At 40.1% G+C, this 21862-nt stretch overlaps 1 protein-coding gene across 1 annotated transcript in view; it reads right to left on the reverse strand.

Annotated features, from left to right (window-relative positions):
* Positions 1 to 279: 279 nt before the first annotated feature.
* hectd2 (HECT domain containing 2) overlaps positions 280 to 21862 on the reverse strand; it is a 92031-nt gene continuing 70448 nt past the window's right edge. Inside the window, exons 15-22 of the mRNA XM_052027298.1 lie at positions 20446 to 20534; positions 17645 to 17803; positions 16069 to 16143; positions 14540 to 14627; positions 14005 to 14111; positions 6092 to 6207; positions 1746 to 1889; positions 280 to 1164 (exon numbers count right to left, since the gene is read on the reverse strand). Coding sequence (XP_051883258.1) covers positions 1044 to 1164; positions 1746 to 1889; positions 6092 to 6207; positions 14005 to 14111; positions 14540 to 14627; positions 16069 to 16143; positions 17645 to 17803; positions 20446 to 20534 — 899 coding nt within the window. The 3' untranslated portion in view covers positions 280 to 1043. The remainder of the gene's footprint in view (positions 1165 to 1745; positions 1890 to 6091; positions 6208 to 14004; positions 14112 to 14539; positions 14628 to 16068; positions 16144 to 17644; positions 17804 to 20445; positions 20535 to 21862) is intronic.

Below are 21862 nucleotides of genomic sequence, written 5' to 3' on the forward strand. Positions count from 1 at the left end.
GTTAACTGCACTGCTCTAGTGTGACAGCTGAACTGTAAGCTTTCTTTCTTCCATCTTGCAAGGATAGAAGGAAGGCCGGAGTGTTTAGATTCTCCCTTTTCCTTTTCCAGAGATAATAGTGTTACTGTTGAATGGAAAATGTTCTTAAGGCAGCATTAGAGCATTACACACAGCATTTATTTTTCCCATATTAAAGGATTATTATTTTCACTAGTCTTAAAGACCTTTGAGAAAACAAAGTCTGGTCTCAGACTCCATGATGCTGAAACTAACCTCCACTCTTATTGCACCTGATTCTGAAAACTAGAAACCTCAATCGGTAGCCTAGCTTTTGGATGCCTGGAATCAGAACTTAATATGTCACTTCCTGTCTCAGCTGGTGTTTAGGTGCTGGATTCAATAATTTGTAAGTTCAAAAGGTGAGCATCAAAGATAGATGGATCAACATGATCCCAATTCAGATCATGCTTCAAACATCTCAAAGGCATGGTTTGCTCCACCTGTGAAGCTAATAAGACACAATGGCCTAGCAATTCTATTATGTAGTACTATGTTTATGAGATAGAACTTAATTAGAAAGCCAATTGCTTTTGTGCTTTTGTATTTAATGTGCAGTTCACAAAAATTCCTGAAGTACTTCTGGGCCCTCTCTACACATGGCAGGCTTACACACAGAGGGCCCATAAATGCACAATGGTGTCATATGACATGCATTGAAGTTTAGGTGCCTCCTTTGCTACATTTAGTAATGCATGTGTAGTCTGGAGATGGTGTGGCCACTCATGCAGAAACAGAGTCTCTGCATGAATGTAATTACACCAACCATTACTATATATCACAAAATATTACATATTTTCCAATGTTAAAAAACTTGCACTTTTTGATTTTCCACGGCCCATTCTAAAGTAAACTAAATGGGACACAACTTGGGTCCACTAACCTTAAATTAGGGGACCATTAAGTGACACTCCATTTCTAGCAAGTAAATTACACAATACTTGGGTTATAATTCTGTATTTAAAGCTCCACATAAAAGCAGGTTGTTACTCCAGACCAAACCCCTCTGCATTTGAAATAGCGATTGTTAATTTCTGTTTCAGTTCTTTCTTATTCTTGTATGGAGGCAGGCAGAGTTGATTGAAACAGGTATGGGCGATTGGTAACCTGTAGAACCAGTGACAGGAATTTTAGAAAGGCTTTTTCATATGCTGTTTAAAAGTGAACATATATAATTATTACTCGAGAATCTGATCTGTGCTCAGCATGGTTTATGTAATCAGATATAAAACAAACATGTTCCTAAGCATGCTGATGTTTACAGTTAACCCCATTTCATGGGGTCTATAAACATTGCAAGTTCTGCTAAGCTGTTGCTGGCATTTCAGTGCACTGAGGTTGCTGGGCATATGTAGTGATAGCCAAAAGCAAAATGCTGCAAATGCTGGAAATCTGAAATAAAAATCAGAAAATGATGGAAATACTCAGCAGGCCAGGCAGTACCTGTGGAGAAAGAAACAGTTAATGTTTTAGGTTGATGACCTTTCATCAGAACTTAACATAGTGGGATGTCATGGAGGAAATTCCACTTGGCACGAGCCTTAGCCATTATGTTCACTGGAACAGTTAAATATTCAGAAAGCCAATCCAAGGTGGTGCCATGTTCGGCAATCTTGATACAAACAATATCATAAGTAATTTTTTTTCCCCTGAGATTAATTGCAATCACTCAAAAAAAGCTGTCTTACCAGTCAGTGGGCACATCAATCCTTGTGATTTTAAAACTAAGATCAGCAAGTCCTCCCACTGGAACTCGATCGCTTCCTGTGGTAAAATGTAGAAGTTGTTTCTGGAGCTCAAGACTGAATCCTAAAACCACATCCCAGAAGTACCTACCAAAGAATAATGGGGACACTAAAGTCACAATAACATTTATACTGGAGCATATATTCAGAATCTATTTGCCAATGCATGAAACCATTATGTAACTGCTTTAACAACATGAGGTAATATGCTTTGTATTGATATTGTAGTTACAGTGTAGGTGCAGACTCAACATGGGGTCAGGGCTAATCCATTGGTCAGTAGATAGCTAGACCACCAATATTAAAGGGTGCTGTCTGAGAGCAAGTGTTATCTGCTGTCCAAACCATTCTGCAAGATTTAGTGTCAGCATTAGAGGACCCAATTGTGCCTTGGATCTGTAGCCCACTGTAGCGTGCTGAGTCACGGTAGACTGTTCGGCTCCAGTGACAGAGCTTTTGCTTATTTACTTTTTTTAAAAATACTTACTTGGTTAATATGAATGTTTGAGGATTGGAGGTTTATAGGAGGAGTCGCTGCCTTCATAAATGCACAAAGATTTACTGCCAAAATGATCAGTGAACATGCTGAAGGGAAACCTAATAGTGAGGGCATAGTTGGGGCATAAATGGATGGGACTGTCACCTCTCTGAATAATGCCAAAGCTGATTTTCTTGCTTGACACCAAGTGAGACAGAAATTGGGCAGGGATGGACAGTAACAGCAGGACTGGGTGTTGCTGCACTCTTTGTAGAACTACTCACAGCTTCCATGAAATTCAAAAGCCAATTTACTATGTCGTGTAGCTGTTATATTTATATATCAGTTATATTTTAGCTTATGTTTAGAGTCACACTTGAAGTATTAGAGTGAGACACACATCATATCTACAGCATTAATGGGCTGCATTGTGTAAATCCGACCTGCTGCCCATGCTTGCTGCTCACGCATGTCCCATAGCCACACTGCACTTATACAGCTATGTGCTGCTAATGACCTGTTCTGGAGCTGTCCCGTGAGTGGACCGGGCAGTGTGGGGATCAGGCCTCTAAATGATGTATCCAGAGCTGCTGCCCCCAGCATTGCCAAGATGGTCTTTGAGAGCCTGTGTGTCAAAGGCCTGCTTCACTCTGTTTTTTTTAAAAAATGAGTTTGAATATCAGTTTCATTTAAAAAGTTAAAATTGATCTAAATAATTATTTACCAAAATTAAATTGAATAATATATTTAAAAAATACAATAGACTATTGTTACTTAAGTAAAAGCAAATATAGAGAGAAATTTAAAAAAAGCAAACAAACTGAACTGAACTTAGCTTTTAAATTTTCAGCTATGTCTGGCTTATGCTAAGGGGGCCAGGTATGAAGTGAATTAGGCTCCTCAGCACACTGATGTCATGAACTGCCCCTGTATTCATCACCGAGTGTGCTGACATCTGACCCACAGCATGTTGTGTATTCCCGTGTGGCAGTGTACAGATACAGAAGTTTGTCACACAGTACAGGTGGCAACTAAGTATCAATATGATCTGGCCTGATATTTCTGGTTGATGTTCAGAACATTGTTCATCAGTTTTGGTAGAAGGCATTCAAGCTGAAACCTTAACTTGCTTCCTTTCTCCTAAAATGCTGCTGAATCTGCTGAGTATTTTCTGCATTTTCTATTCCCTTCAGATTGTCAGTAAATGCAGAATTTTGCTTTTGATTAACTATCTGCATCTTGTCCTGGCCTCAGCTTCACAGGTGAATCCTTGCCTACAAAGACTTCAGAGAATCCTTGGAATTGGAATATTATTGTCACCTTTACTGAGGTTACAGTGAAAAACTGGTCTTGCATAAGCATTCATACAGATCAATTCATTACACTGTACATTGAGGTAATACAAGGTAAAACAATACGGAGTAAAGTGTCACAGCTAAAGAGAAGATGCAGTGTAGGTAGACAATAAGGTGCAAGGTCATAATCAGGTAGATTGCGAGGTCAAGAGTCCATCTTATTGTACCAGGGAACCATTCAATTGCCTTATAACAGCGGGATAGAAGCTGTCCTTGAGCCTGGTGGTACGTGCTTTCAGGCTTTTGTATCTTCTGCCTGAAGGGAGAGGGGAGAAGAGAGAAGAGAGAATGTCTGGGATGGGTGGGGTCTTTGTCTATACATCTCGTTGCCTCCGTAAAACAGCCAGCATAACCAGAGTCCATGGAGGGGAAACTGGTTTCCGTGATGTGCTGGGCTGTGTCCACAACTCTCTGCAGCTTCTTGCTATCCCAGGCAGAGCAGTTGCCATACCAAGCCATGATGCATCCAGATAGGATGTGTTCTATGGTGCATTGATAAAAGTTAGTGAGTGTCAAAGGGGACATGCCAAATTTCTTTAGCTTCCTGAGGAAGTAGAAGCGCTGGTGAGCTTTCTTGGCCATGGCATCTACGTGGTTGGACCAGGACAGGCTATTGGTGATGCTCATTCCTAGATATTTGAAGCTCTCAACCCTCTCGACCTCAGCACCGTTGATGTAGACAGGTGCATGTGCACCACCACCCCTCCTGAGGTCAATGACCAGCTCTTTTGTTTTGCTGACATTGAGGGAAAGGTTGTTGTCATGACACCGTCACTAGGCTCTACCTCCTTCCTGTACTCCGACTCATGGTTACTTGAGATATAGCCCACTACAGCGGTATCATCTGTAAAATTGGAGATGGAGTTAGAGCAGAATCTGGCTATGCAGTCATGAGTGTATAGGGAATAGAGGGCAGAGGACACAGCCTTGTGGGACACCAGTGTTGAGAACAACTGTGGTGGAGGTGTTGCTGCCTATCCTTACTGATTGCGGTCTGTTGGTCAGGAAGTCAAGGATCCAGTTGCAGAGGGAGGTGTTGAGTCCCAGGTCTCGGAGTATGTGATCTTATGGTTCCAAAAGAATAATCATAACTATAGAGTTCTCTGTGTGAGAACCACTTTTTCTGCATGTGTTCATGAGCAGTAGCAATTTATTTTATATAGGACCTTACAGCTGCCTAGAGTGACTTCCAACCACTCTGCCTGAGCTGGATCGGAACTTAGCTCCCAGAGGTAAAATAATGGATTACAATGGTGGAATATCTATACAAAGTTGTGTTAGGAAACTCCTGTAAGTAACAGGTCATTGTGCATTAACCCTCCTGGTCTCATTCTCCAGAAACCTCTCTTCATGCCTTTCTACCTTTCTAGTTTAAAAGGTCTTTCTTTCCTTTTGACATGATTATCTCTCCTAATTCTTCTGGTGCTGTACTTCATCCATTTTACCCTTGAAGTGGTGTTCTTGATACAGGCACTATGAAAATGAGAGCCATTAGGAATTGCTTTACCAAAGTAGTCACTGGGCCAGATTGTGTTTGGCTGAGCCTAGCCTTGATCTTTGTCCCCTCATTCACAGCTACATTAACCCTTTGTGGTTCCCCCCTCCTCCTTGTCTGATAGCTCTCAATGCAACAATTCCAAACACGACATGTCATCTCAGGTGCAACCCACTAATTGATCAAGGATTATGGAAATCATATGGAAGGACACAGGGACTGAGTGGGAAAATGGAGTTGAAGTAGTAGATCAGCCTTGATCTTATCAAGTGGTAGCCCAAGCTCAAATCCTACTCCTGTTCCTATTTCCCATGAGTAAACCACAGGACTGACATTGAAGGTCAATGAACTCTTAGAGAGATGGAAATACTAAGTTAAGGACAAACTAAGGTACAAATAAAGACTCTGTAATACCCATTGGAGCTGAAAGATTCCCCAAAGCACAAGTCATGAAGTATTTTTGAACTATGGACATCAGCAGGATCCTGCAAAACAGAAAGGAGATAACGACGACAATCTTTTCTAGTGAAGATAGTAGAGGAGGTCAGTTTGTAGCCAAGTCACCATGAAAAACTCTTGCACATTCCATCAAAATTGTATCTTAACATCCATTTAAAGTCTCAGAGAAAGACAGTAACATTGACCATGTGGCACTGCCTCAGTACTGCATTGGTGTCAGTCTCTGATAGTGTCTGGAATCCACAAGCCTGAGTGGGCAGAATGATATTAATAATCATGTCTGAGATAAATATGCTATACGCCATGCATAAATAGTATGTGTTTCAGCATATTGTTTAACTATAATTTGTACTTTAAATATTAAAGTTTATTTATGCACCAGTAGTTCAATTTATAAAGAAGCCATTTTGAAAAAGAAAAGTCAGGCCCAGTTCTGTATAAAACAGATATCATTACAAAAACTGAGCTCAGATAAGTACAACAGAAGCATGAACCTGTTTACCGTATTGTGGGGTCTACCTTCGAATAACCTTCATACTGCGTGATCTTCTGTAGTGCGTAAATGTCCAGCTCAGGGCTCCCACATACGAGAATTTCCACTTCTTCCGGGAGAAGCAGCTGTGGAAGAATGAACCAGTTATTTCTATTTGTTCTGCACACTCGCAAACTGAAATGAAACTTTCATTCTTGTGCTGTTGTAACAGAGATGAACTGGATTCATTCTATCAAAAGGATTTCACTGTATTTTCTGAGAGCTTCAACAGAAACTGGTTTATATAAAAACAAAAAAATGCTGGAAATGCTCAGCTGATCGGACGGTATCTGTGGAAAATGGAAATACTTAATGCTTGACCCTAGATCCTAGGCCCTTTGTCAGAAAATTACTTTCTTGGCTAAATGAGTTAATAAATCTGACATAACAGTCAACAGGTTTAAGAAAAGTAGGTCTTCTGAATATTATTTGATTCTGTCACATTAATACACTTATATTTGTTCATCTAGTAAAATGTGCATGATTTTAACAGTATAACATTTCCTAACTTACTATTAGGAAATGTTATACTGTTAAAATCATGCACATTTTATACTATGTGGTATGCTAGCCAGATATCAGACAACATTTCCTGGACAGATAAGTAAACAAGTTTCCTCTTTCTGCAATTATCCACACATTTTCTACACTGTTCTCTTTGGAGAAATACTTCATGTTGTCTGCAGTCACAATGGCTAGAACTTTATATTTCAGGAATCATGCAAAAACATGGTATATTTCCACTAATCCAATAAGAAAATTGATTTATGCAGACTTGTAGAAACAAGAATCCATGTCTCATTCTGGTGTTTCTTTCTAGTCTTTAGGTGCAATAACTTAATCAAAATGTTGGCTGTGCTCATATATCCTCCTTGTAGAAAGGTCTACACAATAACTTTGTTGAAAAAGAATAAGCTAATTTACCTGTCAATTTGATTAAGAATCACAGAAATCAGGATGACAGGGCATTTTAAAATGTTCTTTTCAAAATAAAAACTGATTATTTTAACATGTGGAAGAATTGAACTAGTTGATAACCTGGAAATGGTTTTAAATACCTTGAGCTGTATTAATCCTATAATATAGAAATGTACTTTTTGCTTTGAACTTCCTTGAGACTGAGAAAATGTTACTGTTCCATTAGTCGGATTGACAAACCAGAAAAGGGGGTGATGGGGAGACGGTGGTAGAAATTATCCCCAGGAGCTCTCAACATCAGCTTCTGACCCCACAAAATATTGTGGCCTTGGGTCAAACAAAGAAACAAAGAAACATTCTTGGGTTTGACACTTATTATTCCACCAAAAATGAGCAAACAATAGCCCTATTACAATGAATATTTGGAGGAAGGATTGAGCAAAACAAGGACACAGGATATAACCTCAGTGAACCTTAAATGTGTGTCACAACAAGCAGTTCTCTACAATTAGTGACTGAGCCAACATCATATCAACTTCTTAGAAGAGCTAGAAACAGCTTCACTGATGGTTAGAAGTGTAAGGAATCACAGGAGTCTTGAGAGAAACCTTTAATAAGGAAATAGAAATAATGGCATTTGACATGATGCAATTAATATTCCTTTTGGAACGAAGGCACATTTAAGCAGAGATAAAGTAGGGTAGGAATTTCAGAGCAATATATGCAGAGTCAGAATGATGTGATTTGCACAAAAATTGGAGGTTGAATTGTTCCTATGCAACTGTTTGCCTGTTCCAAGTACTGTCACAGGATAGGGAAGCACTGCCGAAAACTTGTTACTGGGTCTTTGGTAAGAGATGTCAAGCTTGATCCGTCAGAACAGCATTAATGAAGTCCTTAGAAAGTTTACATTCTACACTCATATACAGTATTATGCCCAAATTGTGCACAGAAGCTGCTTTGCATGCATTAAATCACAACAGTAATCTTTTCCAACAGGATTAATATCCACTGGGAAACTGGCCTGAACACTTCCAGGTGCAGCTCTCCCAGCATTGCTCACTTCTGTTCTACATCAGTTGCACAGCTAATGATATTGCGACATGCATTTCGGGAATACCAAACTCAATTGGTGCATTAAGCTGCAACTTACAACTGTTGTCGAAGTATAAAAAACAAGGAGTAAAGCCAGTAACAGAATGGCAAAGTGATGCAATTAAAAGGGTCCCCAAAGTGATCTTGATATTTCACTCCTAGCCTCTGCCTGGCTCATTTTAACTCAAATGCACAAGTATCACTGTGTGTCCCCTTGGCAATCGCAGCATTTCCATGTTATGCACCTCAATGCAAGTTGCTGCAATGTCTGCCAGGATTATCAGCTACTTGCAGCTCACGTGTTGATCAGACCAGTTGATCACACTGGAAATCTTCATGTTTCCCTTCCCAGCTTACTCTGACTTCCATGGCAGTTTTTACTACTGCTGTACCATGGTAGCCATAGTGAGAACTCGCTTACTAGTGTGACAATGATGTGGCAACTCCAAGCACCCCTTAGAGGTCTTGAGGGAAACTGAGGTTTGTTTTAGTGCATGAATTAGTGCATAAAACAACATACCATTAGCATGGTAGTGTAGTAGTTAGCGTAACACTATTACAGCACTATAGACTGGGGTTCAATTCCAGCCACTGCCTATAAGGAGTTTGTACGTTCTCCCCATGTTTGCGTGGGTTTCCTCTGGGTGCTCCAGTTTCCTCCACATTCCAAAAATGTATGGGTTAGGAAGTTGTGGGCATACTATGTTGGCACCGGAAGCGTGGCGACACTTGCAGGCTGCCTCCCAGAACATGCTACACAGAGGATACATTTCACTGTGTTTGAAGTACACGTGACTAATAAGGATATCTTTTCATGTTCTGTCGCCCATAGAAACCCACAATGCAGCCAGTAATAGGGAAGAGTAATGCAATGTTAGAGTCATAGAGATACAGCATAAAAACAACGCCCTCTGTCCATTGCATCCACGCTGAACATCACCCACTCATTTACACTAAATCGTACATTCATCCATTTTATTCTCCTCACATTTTCATTTAACTCCCCCCATATTTTGCCACTCACCTACACATTGGGGACAATTTACAGTGGCCAACTGACCTACCAACCTGCACGTTTTTGGGATGTGGGTGGAAACCAGAGCAGCTGGAGGAAACCCACGCAGTCACAGGGAGAATGGGCAAACTCCACACAGAACAGCACTCGAGGTCACAGTTGAACAGGGTTTCTGGTGCTGTGAAGCAGAGGCTCTACTAGCTGTGCCACTGTGCTGCCTTTTAGCCCTTATTTCAAGGTGATTGGAGTATACAAGTAGGGAAATCTTACTTCAACAGTACAAGGCACTAGTGAGGCAACATCCAGAGTACTGTGAACAATTATGATCCCCCTATTTAAGGAATGATATTTCACTGGAGGGGATGAAAGTTCACTAGGATAATCTCGGTTATAGCAGGGTCATCCTTTAAGGATAGGTTCAACAATTTTAATTTTAGTAAGCTCACAGATGACATGAAAATTATTAGTATTGTTGACAGTGGAAAGGATAGCCTCAGGCTACAGGATGATATTGATCAGTTGGTGAGATAGGTAGAGGAATAGCAGATGAAATATAATCCTGTTAAGTGCAAGGTGATGCACTTTGGGTGGATAATAAGGGTAGGAACTTTACAATAAATGGTAGGGCCATAGGGAGTATTGAGGTACGGATGAACATAGATGTACAAATCCAAGTATTCCTGAAGGTGGCAGCACATGTAGATAAGGTGGTAAAGGTGGCATATGGGAGACATGCCTTCATCAGTCAAGGCATGGAAATATAAAAGAGCAGGGAGGTTATAGTACAACTTTATAAAATATTGGTTCAGCCACAGTGGGAGTATTGTGAGCTGTTCCAGTGGCCACCCTATAGGATATGATGGATAGGCTTGGTTTGTTTTCCATGAAGGGGAGGAGGCTGAGGGACACCTGACAGAAGTATGTAACATTATGAGAGGCCATGAAAAGGTAGATACTAGGAAATGTCTCCCCATAGCGAAGGTGTCTATAACCAGAGGCTATGGGTTTAGGGAAAGGGGTACGAGATTTACAGGGGATCTGAAGTGGAATTTTTTCACCCAGATGGTGGTTTGAAACTGGAACACACTGCCTGAAGGGGGTGGTGGAGGCAGGTACTCTCACAACATTTAAGCACCCAGGTCAGCACTTGAATTGTCGAGGCACAAGAAGCCAGAATGTGGAGACGGTGGTGTTCCCATGTAGCCTTTGCCCTTCCTGGGAAACTGAGTCCTGGGTAAGAGACAACAAGCATCGCTCAGTGGGCAGCAGAACCTCGCAAAGAGGAGACAGGAAAAGTTAAGACTGCAACTAAATTACGAGGATATGGCTAGAATGTTTGGTGCATTGTTAAATGTCCTTCAAAACAGCAAACTGGTATTTGTGGTGATTTAATTAGTGAAAAGGGAGAGATGAGGCACTGCTAATGATGAACATTGAAATTGGCTCAAATGCTGATTTCAGTGAAAGGCACCAGTTTCAATGACGAAGTTAAAAAATTGAAACAGCTTTCAGTATAAAAGTTGAAGTTTTGGACAAATCAGGGTGGAAAGTTTTACTTAGTAAAACTGGGGATGAATACAATGAAAAGATAATGTGTAAAAACAAAACGTTATATGTATCAAAACTTATGCCCCGGGGACACAGGACGACGTGGACAAACTCAGAGGTCAGGGAGAGATATTTTTAGCTGCAGCTGATCAATGTCAGATGACAGGATTAAACTAACCTAGTCAGCAGGGGTAAAAGACAAAATGCAACCACATGCAGCACAAACAGCATCTTATGAAGAGGAATATACCTCACTGTTACCCAGCACAATATGACATTTAAATTTAATGATTCCTGAGACACCTTGCAAAACCAAAAATATATTCTGATTAAATTTCAATGTTGTATTAGAAAATGCGACCATATTTTTACCCCATAAAAAATCTTGCATGAGCATTATACAATTTGAAAGCCTGGAATTTCACAAGAACATAAGAAATAGGTACAGAAGCAAGCCATTTGGTCTTTGAACCTGCTCTGCTATTCACCAAGATCATGGATAATTTTCCACCTCTATGCAATTTTCCAACATTATCCCCATATCCCTTGAATACTCAGAAATCTAATGATCTCTGTTTTAAATTACCTCAATAACTGAGCTTCCACAAAGCTTCTGGGGTAGAGAATTTCAAAGATTCATACCCTGTATGTGAACAAATCTCTCTTCATCTCAGTCCCTTATTTTGAGACCATGACACCTGGTTTTAGAGTCGTCAGACAGGGGAAACATTCTCCCTGCATCCAACCAGTTGAGTCTTTAAGAATTCTGTAAATATCAATGAGATCTCCTCTCATTCCTCTAAACTTAAAAAAATTGCAGGTTTAGTCCAGTCAAATGGAGACACAAGAGAACCTGTAATCTAGAGCATAAAACAAACTGTTGGAGCAACTCAGCAGTTCCTCAGCAGCTTCCCAATGTAAGGTTGCTAATTTTATTTCTAAGACTCTACTTCAAACTCCACAAACCCAAAACATTGACTATCCCTTTGCCTCCACAGATGCTGCTTGACTCGCTGAGTTCCTCCTGCCGTTTTTTTGTCGCTCTGGTCTAATTAATGTTTCCTTGTATGCAAACTTTCCATCCCTGGGACCAATCTGGTGAACCATCACTGCAATCCCTCTATGGCAAGTATATCCTTTTTAGGTACGGAGACTAAAACTGTACACAATTCTCCAGGTGCGGTTTCTCCAAGGCCCCAAGTAATTGTAGTATGACATCATTACTCCTGTACCCAACTCCTGCTGTGAAATAGACCTACATACCAATTTCCTCCTTAATTGCTTACTGGACCTGTCTCATGGTTTTCAGTACTTATGTACGTGAATACTTAGGTCCTTTGAGCAACAGTACTACACAGTCTCTCACCATCTAAAAACTATGATGCTCTTCTGTTTTGTGCACTAAAGACGACAAATTCAACCCTCTCAGATGATATTATCTCTGTCATGCTCTTACCCAGTTACTCAATTTATCCAAATCCCAGTAAAGCCTCTTTACACCCTTGCCCCTACTCATAATGCCACCTAGTTTCATATCATTGGTAAACTTGCAAATAAGACATTTGGTCCCCTCAGCCAAATCCTTGATGCAGATTGCGAATGGCTGGGACCCCATTAATTATTGCCCGTCAACCTGAAAAGGATCTGTTTATTCCCATCCTTTGCTTTATGTCCAATAACAAATTCTCAATCCACTTAATGCTTTATACCAGTCCCTGTGCCAAACTTGATGGGATAGCGCCCTGATATCCTTAATGATGACAGCCAAATCGTTGAACAATTCAGTACAAATTACTTTTCTTTAGAAAATACAACCACCAGAATCTAATGCTCCATTTAAGTTTTTCAATATACTTGCTCACAGGATGTGGACATTGCTGGCAAGATTGGTATTTATGGTCCGTTCCTAATTGTCCCCTGAAGTGAGTGGTTACCAGGTCATTTCAGAGTTAAGAATCAATAATTTTATTGCATCTGGAGTCATGTTTTGGTCTGATCAGGGAAACATGGCAAATTTCCTTCCCTATAGGGCATTAGTGAAACAGATTGTTCTTTTTAATATGTCAGTCCACAAAATAACTTAAAACTGGAAGACAGAAACTTAGAAAAGTAAAACCACTTTGAAAAATACAGAAGCATGTTTCAATCCTTATTTTGATTGAAACAGTTAGGACAAGATATTCAACACAAAACAGCCAGTGATAACTAGACAGGTCAACATGTTTAGACATGTTTAGGGCAGGCACGGTAGTGTAGCAGTTAGCATAACACTTTACAGCACCAGCGACCCAGGTTCAAATCCGGCCACTGTCTGTAAAGAGTTTGTACACTCTCCCCGTGTCTGCGTGGGTTTCCTCCGGGTGCTCCTGTTTCCTCCCACATTCCAAAGACATACAGGTTAGGAAGTTGTGGGCATGCTAAGTTGGCGCTGGAAGCGTGGTGACACTTGCGGGCTGCTCCCAGAACACTACACGTAAAGATGTATTTCACTGTGTTTCGATGTAGATGTGACTAATAAAGATATCTTGTCTTATCTTATGCACCCTTCTCTGTAAGACAGGAAATTAGACATCTCTGGGAACCTTTCCACTGAACTGGAGACCAATCAGGGTATTGCTCCAATTGCCCATGATTGATCTCCCCACCATTGGTTGTGCAGTTGGATGCTGTGACCTTGAGTTCCAATGATAAGGTCATGTAGGAGGTCCAAGGTTGGGAGCGTATGTGCAAGGCCAAGGCCGGATCTGTGACAGCAAGGTCATTTCATGTGCCTTGCGGGCACTGACAAAATCACAGGTAAGTGAGATCTTTCCAAAGGAAAATGTAGGTATCCCAATTGACAGATTAAGAGTCTTCATGTTAATACTTTTAAAGAAACTCCCTTTTCATGAACAATTGTATATATGATGATGAAAAAGCAGATGTTCTTAAAACATTCTTTTGTATAGAGATTGCCTTTAAATAACATACATGTATTGACATTTAAAATTAACTCGGAAAATAACATTCACAGAAAATTGGTTCAATTTGAAGTACATTCCAGACTCAAAATTCACCAGGCAACAAGAAATATTTACACATAGATGACATTGAAAAATGGGATTCAAACAGAAATGTAGGACATATTATGCTTTGACAGAAATATAATGCTTAGTGCAATGGCAGGCAGTAAGGTGCATCCCAGTTAAAGTTGCCTTCCTCTTGAAACCAGTCCCCATGTTACATGAACGGAGTTAATCAAACAAAGCCCAAACAGTAAAAAGATCTTTACTTTTAACAAATGACTATTTGGAAAATAACTACTTACCATTAAGGCATTAGAGGCACAGACACTGTGAAACCCGTAGTAGAATGCTGCAAACTGCTTGTACATAGACTTGTTGAGAAGGAAATCTACATAAAGATGTACATATTCTGTAAATATAAAAATTAGAATTATGCACAAAACAATGTTTTTTTAACCTTTTATCAAATTAGCATTAGAAAGTTTCTCTAATGGTATAGCCATTCAATTGCAACTTGTCCTAATATAATCAGTCTTATATTTAACTGCACTGCCAAAGCCATTAATAAAATAATCCTATCTGCTTCTTCACACACTATGAACAGCAGAATATTCTGATTGAAAGCAAGGAAACACAGACAACTGAGATAAGTCACATTCTTACAGAGATTTCTGAAAACAAAATAAATCATAAGAAAAACTTATTTAAAATAAATTGAGTAAATCTATGCAAATACTTCCCAATGCTTTAAGCTATTCAGTGTGTCTGTGCATAAACTAGACAATTGTTTATATAATAATGTAAAACATAACTGTAGAAGAATTTTCACTCGCTTGCCTTGCCTGTTCTGATTGGTTACAAGGATTTTGTCACCACCTGGTTTCAGGTTGTATGATTTAATTGTTCCAAACTCTTCCTGAAATACCTGAAATCAGTGCAGGATGAAACAATGAACTTGTTGAGTTATGTACAAATTAACAATTTTCATTAGAGAACAGGATTGAAATGTAAGATGAGACAAACTGTAAAATACTAAGACTTTGGTAAAGCAAATACAACTGAATATAATAGGATGGCACCTTTGGAATACAAAATTCATAGGCCTTAAGGAAGGATGGAGATCAGAGGGAGCCCCAACCTTCCAAAGAGTGGCATTTGAGGAACAGACCACCAGCAAAAACAAAAGGGTGAAAAATAGCAGGATAAAGGTTAAGGTTACACTATTAGAATTGGAAATTTGAGTGCACCCACTAAGCATCCGTGTCTGCTAAACAATTCACTTTCCCCTTGGGCATAAGTGATGGAGTGCCACAACACTCAGCACTGACAATGTGGTGATGGTTCTCTGGGATAGGAGAGGCTTGTTGCCCCTGGCCCAATTGTGTTTCAGCTCATGGAGAGTTCGGGGTGGAAATGTAACCATTGTGTGAAGTCTGAAGGAAACAAACAGGGATCCATTTGAAAGTGAGGGGGAGCTCAGGAGCGCACTGACATTATTTGAAAGGAGGCTGAAAATCAGACCAGCATGGCTAATTTGGGCATGGGAGAATTGGGGACCAGATCTGGTGTGTGGCCAAGTGAGTCAGCTAGGGGCAGAATCGGGGATCACAATTTTCAGTGGGGTGGGGGTGGGGAAATAATGCAGTCAGGGGTAGCAAATCACAGGATTGGTGGGGGTTGGGAAATTATGGGTGGGAAGGGGAGGGGATCTGTGCAGAGTGGAGAGGTATCCAAAGACGATGATGTAATTTACATACTGGGCACACATCCTAGTCCAATGTGTCCTAGTAAGATCACGATGTCCTGGGAGTGATCCAACAACACGTGCCCCAGATCAATGTGGATCGGTTTCCTCTGCCAACCACCAAGGAAGCATTGGCTGGGGAAAAATGTCATCCTGCACACCCCATCATGGGGAAATCAGGGTGGGGTCACTAAGCTGACTCATGACAGTCAGTGCCCAGTTGAATTTCCAAAGTAATGCAAAACTAGCAAACGGCATTATCATATTTCACTCAGAAAAGATAACAATTGATTTTCTGTTACACAACACTGAAAAGTGGTTATGCAATCAAAATTCAAAGCAATTCAGGATCACTGACTCTTACTTGCTAATGCACTCAAAATTAAGCTCCCAGTTTGCTCTACATATCATGAACATTTAATACAAACACATGAAGAGTACTAGCAGGAACAATAAAAACATTCATCCACTGTTCTTACCACAGAACATTGTTTTTTGTCTAATTAATATTTCTTCAATATTCCCTCATTAAGATTCGTACAATTTATAAATTCAATTTTTTCTTCACAATTACCAAATGATTTTGTAATTAAGGTAAAATTTGATCAAGTTAGAAACCTACTTGAAACGTGGAGCCAAAGTCTTCCTCCACATTGCCTTCATAATTGATAAGTGCCAGAAGTCCATTAGCTAAAGCCTTAAAATGATATATTAAAGTGTTAATTCATTTCAGAATGATTAAACTTTACTACTCCCTGTCACCCCACTATAACACCAGAATAATTTCCATTCATCTAGAGAAGGCTAAATGTTTAACTTAAGACAATGACAAGGTTGTTTCATGATGAGCCTATGGGATACTTTGGCGGGAGTAAACATTGGCTGCATCATTCTGGATCTGGACTGCTGCTGAACTAACTACCTGCCCACCTGCATTCACCTGATCTGGATGCTGAGAACTGGCTAAGTTGAGCCATCGGACACAAGAGTCCTCCCATGAAGTGGTCAGACTGTGAGCAACAACTAGGCCTCGGGTCATATCCTGACTCTGGAACACTCCAAAAGGTGTTTGAATTTTTTTTAACACCTCTGATATTAAAAAAAGTGTAAATAGGCAGAAACAGTTTTTTGTTTAATGAAAACACAAGATAATGAATTTAAATAAAAACACCTTGGAGTCTTTTAAATAATGAATTTTATTTTATTTTACTTCAGCTTAATATTAAGTTAGCCAATTACCCACATTCGCCATTTCACTCTGGGTCAGCAATCCTTCACCAAAGTGACACTGGGCCCCTCATCTCTGTATGCCAGTCCCCTGCTGTTGGAATCAGTGGTGTGTCCAGCAGTGGAGCGAGAGGTCAGATGCACTGGCCTCCACTGCATTTCCAGCTTCTGCATTTCAATGTAAAGTCATGGAAGTCAGACACAAGAACAACAAGGACTGGCAGAACTGTCAGAGGCAAGTGTTATCTGTTCTTTGCTGGTAACGGTGGACAATGGTGCAAATAATTTATCTAAATTTATTGTTCCAATTATACTCCAAGATAGTGATCAATGAAATATAACAGGATCTCTGGATGGACTTTTTCCCAGGACGACAATGGCTAACACGAGGGGACATAATTTTAAGGTGATTGGAGAAAGATACAAAGGGGTAAGTTTTTTTTTACACAGAGAGTGGTGGGTGCGTGGAACGCACTACCAGCAGAGGTTGTAGGGACAGATACGTTAGGGACATTTAAGAGACTCTTAAGACATTTAAGACACATGAATGATAGAGAAATGGGGGGGGGGCTATGTGGGAGAGAAGGGTTAGATAGATCTTAGAGCAGGATAAGATGTCGGCACAACATTGTGGGCTGAAGGGCCTGTACTGTGCTGTAATGTTCTAATGGCAGAAGGCATGACTTCTTACAATTGTAAGAATGATCATATCTACTCCTGTCTTAATTACTACAGAACTCCATGGCTTTGACACTGACACTTAGAGGGAAAACAAACATCCTTTATCTGGGTGGTATTTCCTCTGTGTACTTTTGGAGAACTCGTGACCCAAAACAGCTCATTATAATTAACGATATAGTTAGATAACCAGAAATTTAGCAGTAGCTAGTGAATGCTTGACAAAATTAATCTTGAACTTATTATGATGTAATGAAGTAAACTTGAACCATAGATTCCTCAGAGGCACTTACTGGCATAAGCTGGCGCAGGTCATCGAGTGTAAGTGTTGCTATGCCAACAGCAGCATTCTGGTCACATGGAACAACAGGAGGACTCAGCAGTTTTTTATAGCAGCAGGGTGGAAACCGAACATCCAGGGTAATGCTATTATACAGAGCCAGGCCCATCAACTACACAATGGAAATGTTAAGGTAAAAGCAAAACAGGTTTCTCCAAGTTAAAATATAACAATTAAAAACTCCAAGAACTATTTACTATCTGTAGGAGTGACACTTCATAGTTTTAATCCCTCCCTTGCTGGGCTAGTTGTGGTTAAGTGACATTGCAAGAATGTAAATCTCATTGTTTAAAGAAGTCCTCAGGTACTCACATTGTTGAACATCAGACCCAATTATCTGCAGAGAGTCTAACTGGTTTCAACAGTGCAAACATTGCAACTTCTTGAAACAATACCATACAGCTTCTGTTTTGGGGAAGGCTAAGAAAAGAATGGAGCAAAATCCAAACCTGGTGAATCACAGTTCATGCTGTGGCTCTTTTACTGATATCCTCTACCACGGTAATGGTGTGCAATTAACTCACTGAAAATGTTGCAGCAAACACTGGACCATTGCACTGAAAAACTGGAACTTGTATTTCACAACTAAATCTCTCAGTAGCAAGGGATTTTGACTATAAGGAGATCAAATAATAGGTAAAGGACCTCAATTTGTTATAACAGGCTATCTCACAATGTGGCCCATCATTAGAGTGGCTCCTTCTTTCTTCAGTTCAAAGACTTTTGCCCACAAAGTTTTTGCAAGTTGACAACAGCAGGGGCAACAAAGCGATCTGGTACACTGTAAGCAACTGGACAGAAAGGATAATTCCCTTGCCAATCAGATTAAAGGATTTACAAGAGGAAAGTGGAAGAGGGCGTGAATTCAGTGTAAAATTCAGTCCAAGCACAAAATAAAGAAAGATTGGATAAAATGAGACAGACAAAAAGACAAAGATGAGAAAGAAGAAACAAATATTTTACAGACAGGCGAACACAAAGGTGATATAACACTATAAAGGTGATGGGACTATCGATTACTAGGCTTCACTTCTTGTGGCAAATTTAGCAGAACAACTAATGAGAAACTGCAACAAATTCACAAGAAGGGTAATGCAAGAAGATGATGACCGGGTGATGAGTCAGTCACCTGTGGAGATTCACAAGTAGTAGCCATTGCTTCCTTGCCACATGAGTCAGCATTAGTTATGGTGTGCTTCTATTCATTCACTGTTAATTTGAAGAAAATTATGTAAATAGGCTTACAAGGTACAATCTGCGGAAATAAGAAAATCAAGAAAAGGAAGTACTGCTCCTAAAAAAAACAAAACACTTGAAAGCGGTGGCTAACTGGAACAATTAAACAATGGCAAGCAAGAAACATCAGCTTGATTCACTCCAACTCCAATAAATTGCATTTGTTCAGGGGAAAAAAAAATTGTTTTTCCACATTAAGCTGTAAATATTTTCTGCAGTATGGAATCTCTTCACCCACTGAATCCATTTGTGAAATCTGTCCTCTTCCTAATCCATCCCCCATACCATCATCTTCCTTACAGTGTCCCCCCCATACCATCCTCCAATCTGCCTCTCTCCAATCTGTATTGCACCATCTCCCTTCACACACTGTCCCAATGCCACTCCATCCCCTCTCCACTTCTTCCCATCCATCACTCAATTCTGCCCTTTCCCCAATCCCTCCAAATCCCCATTTAAGCCCTCTCTCAATTCTGTCACCCACCCAATGTTCCCTCCCCACCTCGTCTCTCTTCTCACTTCTCACAAAGACCTCACTCCGGCTCCTTGCCCACTCTTTCCCCTTCCCCAATCTCTCCCCAGCTCCATCCCACGTTCCATCCTCTCATCTTCCAATTTTCCTCATGACCTCCACCATCCCATCTTGACTGTGACTGACCTCACTTTACAATTGATCATGACCCCACCCTTTCCTTCTGTACCCAATTGTGGTTTCCTCACATTCTAACCCTCCAGATCCCAATTTCATCCATACTGATACAGCATCTCTTCCTCTACCCAGTTCAATTCCCACCCCCCACTCCCATCCACAGGCCTCTGTTTCTCATGACTTGCAATCCATGACCTGGGCCTGGATCCTACCTGTTCTCTCTGTGCTCCGCGATGGAAGTGCACAGTGTACAGAAGTGCACGGTAATTAGTGCTTCATCAGCAGCAGACTTTTGCAACAGTGGACCCTAGAGAAAGAGAGGATCATCAGGCTGCAGTATGCCCAGTGTTTAATGGGTCTTTCTGGACAACAAAGAATTTCTGGGTTAGGCTTCCTGCATGCATCTGATTGAAATTTCAGAGGTTAAAATACGAATATTTGGAAAAGATTAGATTCCTATTACTGGACATGAAAATGTTTTGGTGGTAATGAAAGGAACTTCAGGAAGATGTCAGGGCAAACAGCCAGTAACTTTATTCAATAAAAACAAAACTTAAAATTAGCTCCTAACCTGCAGAGGATTTTGATACCACATGCTGACCTCAACAGGATGTTTTCATGCTCTGCTCTTTGAGTCATTCAGGCAGTTTTGGCAAACTTGTACTGTTTTCTGTCCAGTTTCAGGTGGGTTGGTGCTGTGGACTGGAGACTGGAATAAAATTGTTCAACTAAATTGTGCTCAAAGTCGTTCATAAGGGATTTCTCCCACTTCTGTAAATCTACTTTTTGATGATCATCTCATTTAAAGTCCATTGTTCAAAATGTTTCCCTTAACACTGACAACAGTGAAATAAATCTGCAAAGGATACAGCTCCAACTAGTCGAAATTCAGAGTAGCTTTCACATTTAAAGCTGCTGAACCAATAAAACCGTGAATCCCACTGATACTGAAACATACCTGTAAAACAAAATGCAATGACATTTATGACACATTTTAGAAAGGTATCCAGACAGATTGGTGAAATACCTGTCCAAATGTCTTTTAAACATTGCAATTGTACCTGCCTCCACCACTTCTTCTGGCAGCTCATTCCATATCCTCACCACCTGCAGGTCCCCTTTAAATACTTCCCCTCTCACCTTAAACCAATGTCCTCTAGTTTTAGACTCCCTTACTCTCAGAAAAAGACTGACCATCCATCTCATCTCTGCCCCTCATGATTTTATGAACCTCTATAAGGTCACCACTCAAGCCTGCTTCACTCCAGGGAAAGATCCTGAGATGTCTTTGAGAACACACAACAAATAATGCAAAGTCTCTGTAAAGTCTGCAGTTACTCTCCAGCTTACCGTTACCTTGCAATGATGTTAATTATTGCAGGGAAGAAAACAATTCTTCATTTTCCTCCTTACATGAAATGATTAGCATTACATTGTAAATTAGGAAGTAATGAATGATAAGGTGTTGCAAGAGAGAAGTGGGATTAAACTAGCAGTGCAACATGTGGAAAAACAATCCAAGCATCCAAATACACAAATCTTTAATTAGCATTTCTCCCCCACCAATTTAAGGACCATACAAACCAAAATACACAGTGTAATCCTACTAAAAGACTCCATAGTGTTATTTTCTGCCCCTTTTCAAAATGATCACCTTGATGCTTAATGTTACATGGCTTCATATCTTTAAACCAATGATTAACTTGACTGATATCCAGTTCATGTCTCTGTTCCTATGAACTGGATATCAGTCAAGTTCAGATTCTAATTGCTGCCACTCACTTGCCCTTTGCTAGAAGCAAGCAGAAAAAGATAATCCTGCTGTTCTGTAGACCCAAGGTCCTTAAATCTTGTTAACTGCAATTTCCCCAACCTTGTAACTCTTGAACTATTTTGAAACTCTTATGCAAGGAGAAGCAATTAATCTGATGGAGGCATTTAAGAAGATTAAAGAATTTTCCAAGGCAGATATAGAGAGAAATTTCAGAGTAGGTCCAGAACAAGTGAGCAACACATAAATAAATCTAGAGTGATCAGAAATGGATGTCAGGAAGAAGTCATTGAATTTTGGATAGGCAAGAATATTAAGAGAGTGGAATCAAGTCAGTAAATAAGAGTTGATATGAAAACAGCCACAATCTAATTGAGTGGTGGAACAGGGGCTGAATGGTCTACTCTTATTTCAAGGTTTATTAATAAAATTTATGAGCAAGTCTGACCAAAAAAAAACTGTTTTAGAAGTATTAAGATTAATCACATCTTTTTATTTTGTCAAGTAATTAACAT

The sequence above is a fragment of the Pristis pectinata genome, chromosome 12, assembly GCF_009764475.1.
Source record: "Pristis pectinata isolate sPriPec2 chromosome 12, sPriPec2.1.pri, whole genome shotgun sequence".
Classification (NCBI taxonomy): Eukaryota; Metazoa; Chordata; class Chondrichthyes; order Rhinopristiformes; family Pristidae; genus Pristis; species Pristis pectinata.